The sequence below is a fragment of the Canis lupus genome, chromosome 27 (assembly GCF_003254725.2).
Source record: "Canis lupus dingo isolate Sandy chromosome 27, ASM325472v2, whole genome shotgun sequence".
NCBI lineage: Eukaryota > Metazoa > Chordata > Mammalia > Carnivora > Canidae > Canis > Canis lupus.
This window is the reverse complement of record NC_064269.1, coordinates 21302509-21321165: the sequence shown is the minus strand read 5'-3', so window position 1 is coordinate 21321165 and position 18657 is coordinate 21302509. Positions and strand designations below refer to the sequence as shown.

The window sequence follows — 18657 nt, the reverse complement described above, 5'->3', positions numbered from 1 at the left end:
ATTTTTGAGGAAAAAAATTCCAACATATAGCTATGTTTATTAGAAGAATATAAGAATCTATATTGGATACAGTAATACTCACTAAACGTATAGCATGATACACTAAAGTTGTAACTCTGACTTCTCTTTAAGCCACTTAGTTTCAGTCTTCTGTAAAACAGAAGAAAGTCCAAATCATGGACAACCACAGCCTCTGCTACTGATCTTCATGAGGAGTTATATAAGCAACTAGATATAGCCGAATCAGTACCAATTGTTACCAACAATCCAAACTGTATGTAGACAAGAAGCAAGTGTTCTCCCATTGAGATCAAACATTATACCCTTCCCAAACATCGTTAAATTTCTTAAACTCTTGATTTCTGAAATCCAAGGAATTTCTTAAAGTCTGACTCTTCCATTCATATTTGCCAATGGGAAAGTTCCAGATTTGGGGAACTGAGACATCAGCAGTGACACAAGGTCAGAAGATGGCACACGTGACTGAGATGGTGCTATTCGCTGCACAGAGAATTCTTCAGTAAATATCATCTGTGCACTTAAGACTTAGATTGGTTTCTATAACCGAGAAGTCCAACGATCTAGCCAGCATGAGGATTCTTCAGTGATTGACAGTTCTATTTAGAAGTTAACCAAATGATTAGCAGAACTTCTCTGGGGAGAAGGGTAGGGTAGAGAAGGGGAAAGCATACAAATGCAACCTAGTCAGGTTAAAACTCTCTCACCACTCACCACAATCATTTGAGCCACATAACTTTCAGGTCCAGTGTATTCAGTTGGGTCTTTAACCTTCACCAGGACTAGGAAGTACAAATAATGCCACATATTGTGTTCTGACTTGATGTGCTCCTCAAATGAAACTGTTTTATTATCAAACTTGTCCCTCTCAAGTCCTGCAAAACACAGAATACACAATGTATGTAATTTGTCATTTAATCAGCACTTACTTCTTAGCATAAGAACAAAACATCATAATTATGTGAATAAAGGCTTTCCACAAGTTATGATTAAAAACTACACAGTACACAAGGCCTCCAGATAAAAGGCCATAGTTTGTAGATTTCTTCCCAACTAACTTTTTCCCCCCACCACCCCTCACCCAATGGATTTTTGGAGATGCGTGGTCCTGTTATAGTTGTAAAATCTGCAGATAATTTTATTATTTATTTATTTAACTTCTTTTTTTAATTTCTTTTTTTTTTTTTTGCAGATAATTTTAAATACAGCCATGTCAAAACTGTGTGATTAAACTGGACCACAAGTCCAAGAAAAGGAAGTAAAAATGACTGTGCAATAAAAGGCATGCTTGTTAATCAGGACAGAAAAAAAGTTATTTTATCCAGGAACTTGAGTAAAAAGAGGAGAGGCAGCTGAGAGAGTCATCTTGAAAACCACTTGTAATCAGTGACAGGCAAGCCAGCATCCACAGTGATCTTTGCTTTGAGTGCAGAAAGAGGTTCAACTTATCCAGCCCTTTAGACTACTGTGTTTCTGGCATTTTAAGGAATATCCAGGGCAGATTTTCAGCTGCTGGAAGGACACTGAGGAGAGGTTCTGCATAGTAAGATTCTTTTCTCTCAAGGGTTGAAGAGTGGATGAAAGAAAATGAATGGAAATGAAGAAAAACATCTATGGAAAAATTAGTTTGATTGCCAAGTAAAATGGGATGTTGGGATTCAGTCTGGTTTTGCAGTTCAGATACTGTAGAAGAAACTAGGAAATTGAATTCCAATCCTGGCCATTCTTTACTAAGCATATTTAAAAAAAAAAAAAACCATTCAAGCATGAAGAAGAAAGACTCTTTTTAAATAATAAGATATAAAGTACAATAAGTAAGAAAAAAAATCTGTCCCTGGTGAAAGGGTGACCTCTTAAATTATATTATTGGATATATTAATGGAAAATACCATAAAATTAGCTGGCTGATGGTGACGCCTCATCTTATTTGACCCATCATCAGCTCAGCATGGCCCAAATGAAATCCATAATCTTCCCCTAAAACTGCTCCACCCACAGTTCCCCTCTTCATTCCATGGCAACTCTAGTCTTCCAGTTGTTCAAGCCAAAAACTAAGGAGTCATCCTTGAATCCTCTCTTTCTCTCACCCATATCCAATTCATGTTGAAATTCTTTTGGCTCTACCTTCAGCATATATGTGGAATCTGGTCACTTCCCATCACCTCCATAGTCGCCATGCTCATCTGAGTCTTCATCTCTCTCATCTGGACTACTGCAATTGCCTCCCAGGCCTCCCTGTTTCCACTTTAACTCTCTGTGTCCTATACTCAACATAGCAGCCACTGAGATACTTCAAAACCCTAAGTAGGATGGTGCTTCTCCGTTCCAAACCCTGCAGTGATTCTCTAGCAACTCAGAGTACAGGTGAAAGGCATGGCCTATGAGTAGGGTTGCCAGGTAAAATACAAGATGCTCAGGTGATGCCAAGTTAAGTCTGAATTTCAGATAAATAATGAACAATTGTTGAGTAGAAGTAGGTCCCATGTAATAACTATTAGTTAAGCTGTAAGTGATGTGGCCCTATAGCCTCTCTAACCTTGTCCCATACTCTCTTCCCCCTTGCTAACTCTCCTTCAGCCCTACTGGCCTCCTTGTTCCTTGCATGTATACTCCTGCTTAATGGCTTTTGGACTGGTTGCTTCTTCTGCCCACAGTCGTCTTCTCTCTGGTGTCTCTTTGACTAACTTCCTCACCTTCAAGCTTTTGCTCAAATCTCACCTTCCCCATCTGACTTAACTTGATGATATTTAATCCTATGACCTGTCCCTTCCCTTTTGCCAACAGCCTCAATCACTCTTTCTCTTTTATCCTCTCTTTCCTACAGTGCTTATCACCTCCTAACAGAATGAACATAGCCATGCCACAGTTGTTAAATTAAGCTGGACACAAGTCTAAGATAAAGAGGAAAAAATGATGGTGTGAGAAAAAGCCTCCCTGCTAATCAGTACAGAAGAAAGGAATGCCATTTTATCCAGGCACTTAGATAAGAACTTATTATATTTGTTATTTATTGTGTGTCCATGAGCAGATGTATTTGTCTCTTTTCTTCACCGATGGTCATAATAGCTAACACTGGTATCTGGTTTATAGTCAGCACTGAATACAGCATTTATTGAGTGAATTAAGAATATTTTACCAATAAAATATTATTCCACTTGGGTGACTATAATCAAAAACAGATTAATAACGAATCTTGGTGACGATGTGGATGAACTGGAGCCCTTATACCCCAATGTGGGAATGTAAAATAGTGCAGCTACTTTAGAAAACAGTTTGGCAGCTCCTCAGAGGTTAAACATAGAGTTCTCATATGACCTAGCAGTTCCACTGTAGGTGCCTAGCCAGAAGAACTGAAAACATATGCCCACACAAAAGTTAGGACATGAATGTTCATGGCAGCATTATTCATAATAGTCATGAAGTAGAAATAATCCAAACATTCATCAACTAATGAAAATGTAAACAAAATATGGCATATCATACAATGGAATTTTGAGCCACGAAAAGGAGGAGGCCCTGATGTGTGCCTACAACATGAATCTTGAAAACCTCATACTAAGTAAAAGAAGCAGGTCACAGAAGGCCACATATTATATGAGCCCATTTATGTGAAATGTCCAGGATAGGCAAATCTGTAAAGACAGAAAGTAGATCAACAGTTGCCTAGGGCTGAGGAGGAGGAAAGGCTGGGGGTGGAAAGTTGGTGGTGATGGCTAAACAGTATGAGGCTTTTTTTGAGGGCAATGAAAATGTTCTAAAATTGTGATGATGGATGCCCAACTCTGAATATACTGAGAATATGGGTGAGGAGTAAGGTATTTAAATTATGTCTTAATAGAGGTACTTAGAAAGAGAGAGAGAAAGAAAATATTAAAGTAGATTTTCCCAGAATTCAGTTCAAACAATTACTTCCTGCTGCAAGGTATATAAGGCTATAAAAATAATGTGTCTACTATTAATTAATCTGTAATATGGTAGAGGAAATAGACAGCTTGCATTATATCCTGAAGTGGTATAAACTGACAAGGAAGCACACGGGAGGACAAAATGAATTGTGACAAGGTGCATTTTAAAAGGCTTAAAATGGTAATAAGAACTACCTAACCTTTATTGAGCACCTATTAGTGTTGACAACAACATAAAGATGTTTAAATATGCTCTTCTAATTACAGTAACCCAATCTGACTTTTAGCATGCAAGTAAAGAGATTCAGAGGAATTCAATAATTGCTCAGGTTAACATCTCTTGTTAGTGGAGAAGTCAATAGATATTTAAATAAAAAAGTGTCTAGCTCTAAAGCCACGTTCTTTGGTCTTCTGGGCAAAGGAAAGGGCCAGGCAAAGTTAGAGATGAAAGTGGATTACCTGTTTGGGGGAGCATCAATTCCTCTGAAGGGAACATTTGGAAATGTAGATGAAATAGTACATTTGGCACAAACTGTTAAAGGCAGTGGGGGGTGGAAAAGTTGGGAACTGGTTGTCTTTCATCTTTGTTGGTTCTTGTTCTCTAAGCTTTATTGGCCATTCCCATGATTTCAACCATTATTGTGCTGGCGATGTATCCCCAGCACCGACCTTTCTTCTCAACTTCAGTTTCTATTTCCAGCTGTCTACTAGGTGAATCCCCCTGCGTTGCTTATTGGCATGTCAAACTCAACTCATCAAAAATGTGTTTCTTTAGCTCTTCTTCACCTTTGTTAATGAAGTCCTTGTCAATCAGGGAATGTGAACACATCTTTGGACTCACACTCTGACAATATACTCTGTGCACATTTTTTACAGTGACTCTGACTTTCTCACCATTCTCCAAACAAACCAAGTTTTTGGAAAATTCTATGCTTCCACCTCCTCTCTTTCGTGCATTACAGGTATTCCTTCTTCAAGGATCCGCTCAACTATCACTGACTTGCACATACACAAACAGTTAGTAAATCCTCCCTGTGCCCATAACACTTTGCTATGAAAATCTTTTCATTTCTAACTTAGCCTCTACTACTTTACCGTCTGATTTATTTTTGTATTATCGGCATCTGGCATAGTATCTGGAAAACAGTAGCCATTCAACTAACATTGAAAGAATAATTGAAAAAAATGAATAAGAGGGAGAGATTGAAGAAAAGTCTTAGGGTGACTATTTAAGAAGGCTTGATGTCTAATTAGAGGTACAGATTCAGGAGGAATCAAGAATGGCCCTAAAACTCTCGACCTGAATGACTGAACTTTTGGTAATATCAGTATAGTAAGGGGAAAAAAAACAAGAAGGAAGAGACTTCAGAGTGAAGATGCATTTGATTTGGGATGTGTTGAATTTACAAAGCCTATAGAACAACCAGTGTTGGGCTGTTAGATCAGAAGCTGGAAATTTTATTTTATTTTTTTAAGATTTTATTTATTTGTTCATGAAAGAGAGAGAGGGAGAGAGACAGAGACAGAGACAGAGAGACAGAGACCCAGACAGAGGAGAAGCAGGCTCCATGCAGGAAGCCTGATGTGGGACTCGATCCCAGGACTCCAAGATCATGCCCTGGGCTGAAGGCAGGCGCCAAACTGCTGAGCCACCCAGGGATCCCCAGAAGCTAGAAATTTTAAACAGAGACATCAAGGTGTAAATATACTAATTCAAGGATAAATGACAAAATAAACAATGAAAATCAGCGTACCGGAGGAGATAACCAAAGCAGAAAGAAAAGAAGGATAAGAGGAACTTTGTATGCTCAACATAAAGGTTTCAGAAAAAACAAGATGGTACGTATGACATGTTTCCCACATAGTAGGACTACAGTGAGGGCACACACCCACCCATCACCCAGGCATCCCCACACTTCTTCTTTGCTCTATTTTTCCACACAGCCCTTAGCATCATACATCCTATGTATGTTGGAAAATAAGCTCCATGATGGCAGTAAATTTTTTCTATTTTTGTTCACTGCAGTACCCTGGCACATTGTAGATACTCAATAAGTAACTGTTGAACAAGTAGATGTATAATGACCCTAATCCTCAAGTACAGATAAAGAATAACATACTAAGAGAAGAACACACTTCTCCTCTCTGATAGTATAGCCTTTATTTCTATTAAATCACTTAGAAATATCTTTAATTCTAGGCACATTACCACCTCAATCCTTCCTCCATTTTGTTATTTTGTCACACTGGTCTGTCAACATCTCCTTCTTACTGGATTTTCAGCCTCTAGTAATTCAAAATTAATAATTAATATGGATACCAGTGCCAATTTGTTCCTGTGCTTACTGCTTCAGCTCTGTCATCTCCTAATCATCAGCCTATCATGACCACCTTCTGGATCACTAGCAATTGTTTTCTGAGTCATAACTCTCAAACATCTGGTCATTGCCTTCAAGGCTAAGAACATCCCATCTGCTCTTGTTGACTGTAGCAGAATCTATCTCCACGTCTGTTGCTACTATGTGTGTCCACTATGGGTGTCACTTGGTATGTGTGCTGCTGGAGCCCTCTCTCCTACTGTGGAGATTCTCTCCTCTGTTGTTTGATAAGATATCCCTCTCTGGATCACAACTTAACACCCAACTCTTACAAGAACCATTTATCAATTAATCACAACTGTTTTATTGCCTGCTAGCACAACCCCCAATATCCCAACTGTCTAAATCATTCCTGTAATTAAGTTCTTACAATGTATATGGTATGTATTAGGTCTTATATGTGATAAGTAATTCCAGGAATGAACGCATATCTAGATATACATTATGATAATGCTTCTCACAGTTTTCTGCTAAAGGTCATTTGAGGGCAGAGAGTAGAGAAACTTTATTCTGCTGGGGTCACAGGGGTTGGCAGCTATAAGTGCCTGGGATTACTTTTCAATTTTTTAAAAAATCTGTTTTATCTTATAATTCACATTAAATTTGTTTTACTTTAAAAAATTTATTTTACTTTATAGCATACTATTTGTTCTAATGTAAAAAATACTATTAAAATTTATTCTTAGGTCAAATTACCTAAATGGTCTCTCAATTTTTGAATAAATGTGAAGCTTCTGGAAAATAGACCATGTCAATCTAATATCTCCTCCATATGGCTCCTGATACATCACCCTATATCTCTGTGGTAATTAATGTATATGCTACAGAAACAATACTCTGAATGTGACAAAATTTAAAATAACTTGGAATAGGTGCACCCAGGTTTTTTGTCTGCAGTATATATCAATCTAGTACTTAACTACTTTATCTTCCTTTTGTAGGTTATAAGCCACATAAACATAGAAACTGTGAATTTAGGCTGATTTATTGAATGGTCATTCATTAAGCAAATATTTATGAATGGTCCTCAACACATACTATGGCAGCATCAAAATAAATAAGACATGACTCTCTTAAAGAAAGGAAATTAATGTGCACTGAGGGCCCACTCAGCTAAGCGTTGAGTTAGGCATTTTGATACACATGATCTCCATTATACTCACTCAAATCCCAAAAGATGGCATTATATTCCCCATTTTACAGATGGGGGATTAATAGTTCAAGGTCAGAAGGAAACTTGGCCAAGATCACATGTCCAGGATGTGGAACCAGTGTGTTTACTTAACCATAAAGTCCATGCCCTTTCTACGATGTGACAGTGTACAGCATCCAACAGAGATAAGACAAGAAATATGTATGGCACCATGCTGTTAAGTGTGATGTGAGCAATTCAGAAGCAGACACGTTTGCTGCTGGTTAGTGAAATCTGAGAAGGCTTCATGGAATAGTGGCATTGGAGCTGGCCTTAGGGAGAGAAAGTTGCAGCTCAATAGCTTTGGAGTCTGGGCATTCCAAATGGAAACACCATAACTGAGAACATGTGAAGACTTACTAAGTTGAAGATGAGTAATGCAGTTGGGCTGGAAGTTGGTCTATAAACAGGGGAACATTGGGTGAAAAGGTGAGCAAAAAAGGGAGCCTGATTATGGAGTGCCTTACATGCCAGGAAACTTGGAATTTTAGAGTTACAGACTGTGCAGTGCTCTAGATAGCCTTTTGAGAGAGGAACTGATGGATTTAAACTGGAAAAATTTGGCTGCAGTAAGCAGAACTTTTTGGGGTATAAGCCACAGTGAGCCTGAAGGACCAAGGTATGGCTGTGTGGAAGGAAGTGAGTGAGAATGGGGATGCGGATTCATTAGCACAGTAACTAGTGCACCTGGAACAGGAAAAAGGAGGTGCTAAAAATGATGGAGAAGCTTCCAGGCCAGAAAACTAAAGGCATAGAGGGATAAGATCGATGGCAATATTGAGGTCAGGATAAATTGCTCGGTCAGAGGAAGAAGATGGAAAGTCAAGATGCACTGGGTTTAAGACATGGTAGACTTGGCTGCCAGAAGTCACACTTGTTAGGTGTCAGTCAATAATCAAAAACACAGGACAACAGCCTGGAGAAAGGTTGGAGCTATGGTTGCACATTTGGCAATAATCTGCATAAAGGTGGTATTAAAGAAGAGGGCAGAGAGAAGAGACAAGATGATGATAAAATCTGAACTGTTAATCCAGTGGTGGGGAGAAATCTTGTGATAGAACTAGAGAATGAGCAATCCAATGCAGAAGAAAAGGTTAGCAGGCAACCAACAGAGAGAGCTGAGAAAAGCATTCAATTTGATGATGAGGGTTATTGTGATGTTCTAAGGAATTTATAGGTTATAGGTTTTCTTCACAACTGTAACCAAAGAGGATTTTGACGGCAAAGTGAAAACCTAGAGGAGCAGGAATGCTACTTTGTGATGGGCTTGCTTTGCTGTTCATCTTTCTTGTTAGAATATGAAACCCAGGATCATGGCCTCAAATGAGGTGCACATCTAACTGATACATTCTTCCAAAGAACCATTTTCCCCGAGGTTGTGCGCTGACATAATAGTTATTATGATTGTGAAGGACAGGACTTAGAGGAAGCACTGTAAAAGCAAGCAATGAGACACACAGAAAGATTTTCAAGGGTAGCATCTCTTTTCCTCCATGGAACTCACTCTTTCATACAATGCTTCTCTTCCCCAAATCACCAAATTATTGTATGATATCTTCCTTGGCTACATCCCAATCTCACTTCCCCCCATGCAATCTAGACGTATAAAAAAAGACTTTTCTTTCTGCCTCATTTCCTTCTGGTAAATCTCCCCCAGCATTGTACAACTTATCCTTAGGGAAAGTACTCCATCTTTACTCTGAATCACCTGAATGAGAAATCCAAAGGCTCTACTTGGCATAATACTGGCCATCTCTGATTTGAAATAGTTGATAATCAATCACTTTATTCTCAAGGCTGTGGCCTCTCCTCATATCCACGTGTCACATATTCCTGGTTCTCCTCACACCATTCTGACTGGAAAGATCTGAGTGTGTGTGTTTGTGTGTATGTGTGTGTATCTGCCCAAACACGCAAATGTGTGAGCATTTGATCCTCTTTCTCTCAACTCTTCAGTGCTGATTATTTCCCACTCTAAACCTCATCTTCTTCTCTTTCCCCTCTGAAGTCCTTCCCCACACTCTGGCTTTTGCTGCCACACACAGAGAGAGGATTTCCCAATTACTGTCACTAGCACAGACTCACTGTCTGAGGCTCAGACCCACGCTGACCTCTGTGCTTGGCGTGGCCCACTGGGGTGTTCAGTGCAAGCTGGAATTTCAGTATTTCCAAAGCCAAACTCAGCATATTCCTCTCCAAATTTTTCTTCTTCTTTTCTTCTCAAACTGAACTGTTGGAACTACCATTCAGCCAGGCACCCGACTATCTTTCATATTCATTCCTACCCACAGAGATTTAAAACCTCATCTCTATTTCACGACCCTGTTCCCTACCCTTAACACTGCCACCCTAACTCCTCTGCATCAAGGTTTCATTACCTTTCACTTGCACTATGTCCCCTGACAAACAACCTTCCTTAGTTGCCCCCTTGCTCTGAAACAAAAATTAGACCCTGTACTCCTCTACATAAATTCTTTCATGGTTCAGCATCCTTTATAAGTCTATAGGACAAAGTCCAAGTTTTTGTTTATTTGTTTGTTTGTTTTAACAAAAAAGGCCATGTTCTGGTGAACCTCTTCTCTGGGCATACACTGCTCTGAAATTCCTGCTCCAGCAACACTGAATACCTTATAGTAACTGAAGACTCCCATTGCGCTATTCTTCCCTTCATGCCTGTTCTTATACTGGTCACTCTGCTTCTTCCCACTTTATTTTATTTTCTTAAAGATTTTATTTATTTATTTGAGAGAGAGAGCATGCATGAGCAAGGGGAAGGGTAGAGGGAGAATCAGACTCCCCACTGAATGGGGAGCCCAATGTGGTGCTTGATCTCGGACCCCAGGATCATGATCTGAGTCAAAGGCTGAACGACCCAGGCAACCCTGCTGCTACCCACTATAATATGACTGTTTTCCATCTTTTACCATTAGTTCAGTGACCATCTCTTCTAAAAGCCTTTTCTGACTTTCTTGCCTGGTCCCTACCACAGTCTGAAGGGGTATTATAGCCTGTGAACTTCTCTATCAGGTCTTAACACACTAGGCAGCAATGATACTTATTTTGTTTGTATTCCAAAATAGATTGTGAACACCCTGAAGAAGGGCATGTCCAACCCATGTTTGTTTCCTTGGAATACAATTCATTGTTACAGGTTAGTACTTGGTACACCTCTGAGTGTTGGAGGAATTCTGGAAAGGTTTGAGAAACCCATTGAGGAGAATGAGACAGTTGACAAAAGGTGAATCAAGGAGGCAATGGGATTTATTGAGGGCCCAAATTGAGTTATATAGAATAATGTTGTAGTGAAGCCCTTACACTTATTTTGTAACTTTAACCAAAAGATTCTTCAGCTCAACATGGTCAAATAGATGGCAAGGATAACATGGATTTGGGGATTATTCAAAGAAGAGGAAGAATTAATTCCAGGATGTTAGGCCAGCTGCAGAGACCAAGAAAGGGCTGATGTATATTGAGAGGAAGGTAGAGACAAAGAGGTATGATGGGGGCAAGGAGAGAGTTGGGTGAGTCTAAGAGCTAACAATAGGGAAAGAGGAGGAGAGTGTAGAGTGTGGGGTGTGTGTGTCTGTGTATAAGATTGAGAGAGAGAAAAGAAAAAATGAGAGAAGATATAGTGAATAGAAGTTCAAGCTGCTAGAATCATCTGTGGATTCATATTCTAACAAAATAAAAAAAAAACATTCTGTCATTTAATCAATATGTTATTGTGATTAAAAATCTGTTTGCCAGTTGGTGTAACCTTTTGAAATTTTGCAACACGTTCTACAGTCAGAGAATCATACAAATTGCAGAAAAAATGACAAGATAGCTTTTGGATATAATTCTTCTATTTCTGGAAGCAGAGAACCCTAGTGTAATGCTCAGTTACATAATTTTCATCCAGCTTTCATTTTGAAATTATTTTTCCCAAAGCATGACAAATAAAAATCACTCTAGCCTCTCCTTCTTCCTTGACAGTTTCTTCACCTATTATTTTAGTAACTTGAGAACACTTACCACAAATGAAGCAGGTTGTCTTTAGAATTTCCTCTTTTTTCTGTTTTTCACTTCTGAGATCAGCAAAGGTATCAATGATAACACCAAAAATCAAGTTAAGAACAATAATGATGACAATGAAATAAAAAAGAAGGTCGTATACTACTCGGGCAGCAAACAAGGGCTCCTAAAATAAAAATTTAAAGAAAAATATACATGTATATATATTTTCAAGGTACATTGATTTGACAAATTGCCTAGCAAAGAGAATATATTCAATAAATATTTGCTGAATGAATATAAATAGTACTCCAAGTTGGGAAAAATAAGACCCACTTTCTATCTTCATTTTCTTTTCTATAAGTGTTGTGAAATAAACTTCACATCTGTTTCCAGAGCCTGTCCATTCTCCAGAATGAGGACTTACATCCCTCCCCCCAACGGGGGATGTACCTTTTATTAAAAACCACTTTATCATAATGCTAAATGCATTTTGGCACATTAGGATCCTATCCCAGAAGCTGCACAAAAGGTAGACAAGTAGCAATTCTCAAGGTCAGGGATTAGGGAGCTGAGAAGGACCTAATGCTTCATCAATTTCTAGAGTAGATTTTGTTCTTGGCTGTATAGGGTCAAGTACAGACAGCTCAAGCTTACTTCTACTTGATGGGCAGTATTAAAACACACATTAGAGACACTGTAATCCAGTTGTGTCATAGATGAGGAACCATTAGATGAACTGGCAATATGCTACAGCTGGCCTGTTGTAGAGCGTTAAGATATTTCAAGCCTCTCTTCTGGTGCTTGAGCTTTTGCAGCTAATGAGAAATTTTTTAGCCTTGCCATTTTAATATATGAAATCATGTTAGAATTTGTTCAGATTTTATATTCATCATGGATAAATAATGGTGACCATTACTATTCAGAGGCAAAGAGTATATCTTCATGCCTGAGAAGCCTGATAGACAAGAGGCAGCCTAGTTTCTGTTATTTATGTAACAACTCCTCTACCAAGTTTGTAGTCATGATCTCATTGCTGTAATACAATACACAGTTCAGACTTGGAAACTTTTCATAACCTTACTAACAGACATAGACTTTTTAGTACATTAACTACTTCTGTGTAATTCTAGTATCCAATTAATTGGTTTTAATGGCCACCATTATGCTTTTAAAGCACACAACACAATACAGCATCCTGAAAACAGAAATCGTATTGTAAATACTAAGAAAATGTAAAAACCGATTATGCTGTTCTTAAAATTTTTTTTTCCTCCAGCTTACGTCTTTTGATGGTCTCCTCAAGACATCTCCCACACCACCACCATTCCTGAGGCCTTGGTTCAAGACGGTGACAATGCACATGAGGAGAGTGTCACATGTCCTTTCAATTCCATCTTCATACTCTTCATCAGCTAGGAAGACACACACATTCAACCATGCAGCAAACTCATGTTTTAAATATGCTGTTGTCTACTTCTAGATATCCACTTCTCTTTTTTTAAAAAATATTTTATTCATTTATTCATGAGAGACACACACAGAGAGAGAGGCAGAGACACAGGCAGAGGGAGAAGCAGGCTCCATGCAGGGAGCCCGACATGGGACTCGATTCCAGGACTCCAGGATCACGCCCTGTGCTGCCCTATCCACTTTTTTATAACTGTGCCATGGCACAATTTTTTGAAGCATGGAACATGTATTTTCCATGTCATAGCACAAAACTAACAGGGACTGGGAAGGCCACACAATCGTATTCTGAAATACATGTTTTCTTCTGAGAGTGAAAAATGACAGAATGAAGAGGACAAAGTATAAGAAAGCTCCTATGCCTAGTGCACTATTATAGTGGGGGGATGTTGTGTTAAGACCTCAGGAAAACAGTCAACTCATGTGGGAAGCAAAGATACTGCAGGTATAAGAGCAAGTGTAAGGGACCTGAGTGGGCATGGCTTCAAATTATACTCTGTCCCAGGACTGAGACTTGGGTAAGTCACTTGACCTCATCTGTGAAATGGGGAGGTCTGATGAAGGATGACACCCTCCAGAAGATTATATTGATATGTAAAACACTGCACAGAGATTTGCATCCACATAGTAGGCACTTAAAAATTAAGGTAGATACTATTTCATTAATTTAATTGAGCATTGGAGCTCTTTTAATGATGAGCATTGGGCTATGGACAAGAAGCACAATATATTTATGTGAACAATTTACTTCATGTGAATGTACTTCTGTGGAAGTATTTAGGGAGAAATGAAGAGACAGAAAAGATATAATGTGATAGAAAAATTTCAGGTCTTATTTGGTTTAAAGGTAAAGGGACCAAACTTCATAATAATTTCCCAGTCATTTAAAATAGTGAAAAGTTCATACTACATTAGAAGCAGGATTTCTGGGACTCCTGGGTGGCTCAGTTGGTTGAGCATACTACTCTTGTTTTTGTGATCTCAGGGTCATGAGATCAAGCCCTGCATCGGACTCTGCGCTCAGTGTGGAGTCTGCTTGAAGATTCTTCCCCCCTCTGTCTCCGTTCCCCTCTGTTCCTCCCCAACTTTGTGCATTCATGCTCTCTCTCAAATAAATAAATAAATAAATAAAATCTTAAAAAAAATAATCAGGATTTCCTAAAATTGAGAAGTGTGCAGAAAGGTACTTTTCTTGTTACAAGACTCAAGAACCTTAGTGGTATTAAATTTTGGAATTGTGTAGCCACAGGCAGGAATATGAAAACAACCAAAGGGTGAGAGCGAAAGAAACAGTCTAATTTTGTCTACATGATCCATGACCAACAGCCTGATTGGTACTTTGCTACAAAAAGGCTGATTTTCCTCTTGTGAAGTGACTTTATTTTAACCTCACATGCATGGGAATATCTTGATATTTTCACTTTATTCAGAGCTGTTTCTTTTTCAGACATATATACCTCAGGAGGAGGGCGGAAGTCAGAGGTGGGCAAGCACCAAGTTGCAGCATCAAAGCTAGCAGCAGAGTCTGTGCCAGACCACTTACCTTAGAGATGAGCCTCAAGGCACGTTCTGATTTAGAAAGTAGAAGAAATAAAGCTGCTTTTGGAGGAAGGAGAAATAGGGAAGAGGTGAGGCTTGCGGGGGCAGCAGAGCAGCAGGAGAGACAAGGAAGGCAGAGAAGGCTCAGTGTGCAACATGCTAGTTAGGTCCCCGACACCCGAAGCTGGGTTCTATGCAATGGCTAGGAACAACATGAAGAAAACTAGTTAGAAATGTGTAAGAGAATTAAAGGAATTTTTACAGAGAAATATGGTTTTCCAGTAATGAGGTCATATGGAATATGTCTATATGCTACTTTGCCATGGTTAAACGTTCAATCAAAGCAATCTTATATTTAGTGGCAGGATCTGTATTCACATATTCAATCAGCAACTTATCATGTCGCATAAATGTTTACTAAAGACTTAATTAAGTGCCAGGTTAGTCAGTACATAGAAGCCACATGAAAGTGCTCTTATCTCTCCCAAAGAATATAAAAATGAGGTTGTTTATTCATTAACAGGTAAGTTGGTAAAATCCACACACAATTCATGTGATTAGCCATTGTGAACTAAAATAGGTTGGCTGCGAATATATAAAATGAGAGTATTGACTTTCTATGTGGCATGCACATAGGAGGAGAATGCCCACGTCAGGTCACTGGCAGCAATAGTCCAGTCAACCCACTCCATAATAATCGGTGCATAGGCATGCTAGTTTTATATGGGGTAGCCTCCATAAGCTTGGTTAATAAGGCTCTACCTTTGTGAGATGGATTTAGCTGCAATACGTTAAGTCAAGTTCCCAGGCCTGCAGGCTAAAAGCCAGGCCCCGAGTCATAGTAAATTCACCTAGGTAAATGCCACCTTGTGAAGACCGACCCACATAACCAGTTGGCCTTCCCAATGCCAAACCTGCCTCCTTTCACTGCCTCAACAGACCCTGAGCTAAGGGCTAAGTGGAAAGAGGAAAGTGTGGCAGCCCTTAGGAGATTTACAGTTTCCTAGGAAAGGCGGGTAGCCAATGAACAAAGGCAATGCAGTATCACAGGATATTGTGCAGGCAGGATGGTGTGCATCTCATGGGGGCGGGGGGTCAGCTACAGCATCTTGAGGAGGTGGCACCTGAATTGAATATTGAAAGAGATACATGCCTGGCCAGCAATATCAGCAATGTAAGACATTACAGGCAGAGAAAACAGGATGAACAAAGGTAAACAGGCATGAATGCATATGGGGTGTTTGAGAAACTGCAGGTGCATTGGAATGATTGGGATTTTGGTGCGTACAGACAAGTGTGAGAAGAGAAACAGGTAGGGTCCTGTTTATTATGCAGAGACTCATAAACCCAGATAAAGAATTTAAACTTTATCCTGAAAGCCAAGGGGAGACACTGGAGAACTTTAAATAGGGGCAAGATGGTTTATCATCTAGCAAATGAAATAGTGTGAGATAAAACATTTACTTAAATAACAAGACAAATTAACATGTGATTACAGCCACCAAAGTGGTGCAAAGAGATCAGAAGAGAGAGAGAACATTTAATACTAGTCATAATCAGTGGGGAATCCCTCTAATTAATGTAGACTCTGAGGTTGCCTTGAATAGTCAATGGATGAATACAGTAGTAGAGAGGCATTCACATGGTATGGCCAGAGAGCACGGGAGGTAGGAAACTATTCACTTATATGATGGAGATCAAATGAGCCATCATGTAAAAGAATGGAAGATAAAGCTGGGGAGATAAATTGGGAGCTCTCGGTGAGTTTGGGGTTTATTTGGCAGGCAATGGAGCATTAAGAAAATCTCGAGGTAGGGGTGAGGGAAGAAATACTCTAAGCAGTGATTTGTGACAAGTCTAGTGGTGATACAGCAGATGAACTGAAGAGGAGAGGATGGCTGGAGGTAGAAAGCATAACGTGAGATGAGCCTCAACCAGGGTGTTGGCCATGAGAGTGGAAAGGATGGATAAACAGGAGCTTCTCCCTAGGTCATGAGGGAGAAGGCAGTGTTACACATCCTGCTGGGACTTCCAGCCAGAGCTGACTTGGGAATGGGGGTCCCATTAGACCACAGAAATGGACAACTGAGAAGGAGCAGCTGCATGTAAGGTATTACGATGAAATAGGAAGAGATGAAAAGGAAAAGAATTTCAGAAGACTGTAGGCTGAGAAGATGAGAAAACATGTAAAACTAGAGAAAACTAGAGAGCTAGGAGAGTACTGTGTTCCAAAATTCAGGAAGAAAATAACATAAAGATGGAGAAGTTACCAAAAAATGTAAAAATTATGGAAGGGTCAAAAGCAATGAACAGTAAGAAAAGGTCTCTGGATTGAACATTCAGGTCATCAGGAACCAATAGGAAGATGGCAAATAATGAAAGAAGACGGTGGATGCAGAAATCGAAGGAGAGAGTGCAGGCCAGGTGTTTTATCAGAAACTCTGAGCCTAAAAGGAGATGGATTCGTGCAGGTGGGAAACAGGGTGCAGAGGAAGGTTCAAACAGAGGCAGCAACGAGAAGGTTTCAGGTGCAAGAACGAACAATGGGCTAGCTAATGGTGGCAAGAGAGTAATGATGAAAAAACGTAGTTATAAAAGAAGTGAGAGAGGGGCACCTGGGTAGTTCAGTTGGTTTGATTGTCAGACTTTTGGTTATGGCTGAGGTCATGATCTCAGGGTTATGAGATCTGAGCCTGGCTGCCAGGCTCTGTGCTTAGCAGAGAGTCTGCTTGAGACTCTCCTTCTGCCTCTCCTCACACTGGTGCTCATCATGTGCATGTGAGCGTTCTTTCTCTCTCTCTCTCAAATAAATAAATAAATAAATAAATCTTTTTTTTTTTAAAGAAGTGAGAGTGCATGCTTGCGTACGAAAGGAAAGAATTAGTGAAAACAGATGTGTAATGTGGATGCACTTAAAAAAACTAAATATATGCCCATAAGGAACTTAGAACATCACTTGGTGCATGGGGGTAACAAGTCTAGGTATCATAATTATCATTATTACTGATAGATGGCTATAGAATCTTACTTAAAGTTATAGTTTTAACATAACAAACTTTATACTTGAACAAAGATGAAGCTAAATTATCCTCATTTTCAGTTAAGTATTAGCAAAATGAAGTATTTTTTCTCAATTCACAATAGAAATTCAAGTGTTTTATATAAAGAAAGGAATAAGAATATATTCTATTGGCTCTGTTCTGAGATGTTGGCCTATAAGTTTTTCCGAATATTGAACATGCTTGAATAAGAGTATTTAATAATGCTATTTTTCTGCTTTAATAAAGTATCCATTTTTTTATGATTTCTTAGAAACAACAGATTGCCACTGAGATATATCTGAAAGTCTGAGTGTAATTGAAAAACCTCTTGTTTATTAGTGCTAAACTTTAATTTTAATTGATTCATTATGGAAATTCTTTTTTAAAAATTTTAAATAGAAAGAGAAATTTGAAATGCGAGGCACCCAGTGGGAAGCCAAAACGTGGAGTGCCACTAAGGCTAATCAGTTTCAGTTATTTATCAGTCTTTTTATTAAAGTAAAATAGCAAAACATATTAAATTTGAATTACTCATAAATGTGAGATATCTGTGAACTTCCTCCCTTTTCTGTACATTCAAATGACCTTTACTTAGAAAATGATTGTATCTTTATTTTATAAACTACCTAAAAAAGGCCTCACTTTTCTAGAATTTCTAGGTTTTCTTTTTTTTTTTTGGTTTTCCTTTGGTAAGTGATCATATTTGTCTAAGAAGTCGGGTAGGTCTGCAGCAAATGAAATAAAAGTTCTTTTTATTTTATTTTTTTTCCCTGGCCACAGTTGGTTGCCCGTTACCGAGCGAATGTGTGGCTGCTGGGACAATGACCCTACCCGCATCTGCTGGAGCTTCCTCGGGGACCAGCTGCTGGGCTTCCCAATCACCACTAGGCTTGTTATTCTGTTCCCGTGTATGCATCTGGGCCTTTTGTAATGTGGACCTGCTGTCCACAAGGTAACAAACCAAGGCCATCACAAATGCACACTAGGGTTTGCAAATTAAAATTTAATTCTGGTCTTAGACATAGAAAAGTTATTTTTAAATCTAAGTGACACATGCTGCACAACAAACACCAGGTTCTGGCTTTTACTCTACTTTTGTGGTTAAACACATGGGGCCAAGA

The 18657-nt window shown here is 39.1% G+C and overlaps 1 protein-coding gene across 3 annotated transcripts in view; it reads right to left on the bottom strand.

The window, feature by feature from the left end:
• The window catches only part of ITPR2 (inositol 1,4,5-trisphosphate receptor type 2), a 472019-nt gene that overhangs the window by 48191 nt on the left and 405171 nt on the right, over window positions 1-18657 (bottom strand). For all 3 annotated transcript variants that reach the window (XM_025455430.3, XM_025455431.3, XM_049102671.1), the window contains 3 exons: window positions 12771-12901; window positions 11508-11673; window positions 733-893 (listed from right to left, as the gene is read on the bottom strand). In XM_025455430.3, coding sequence (XP_025311215.1) covers window positions 733-893; window positions 11508-11673; window positions 12771-12901 — 458 coding nt within the window. The remainder of the gene's footprint in view (window positions 1-732; window positions 894-11507; window positions 11674-12770; window positions 12902-18657) is intronic.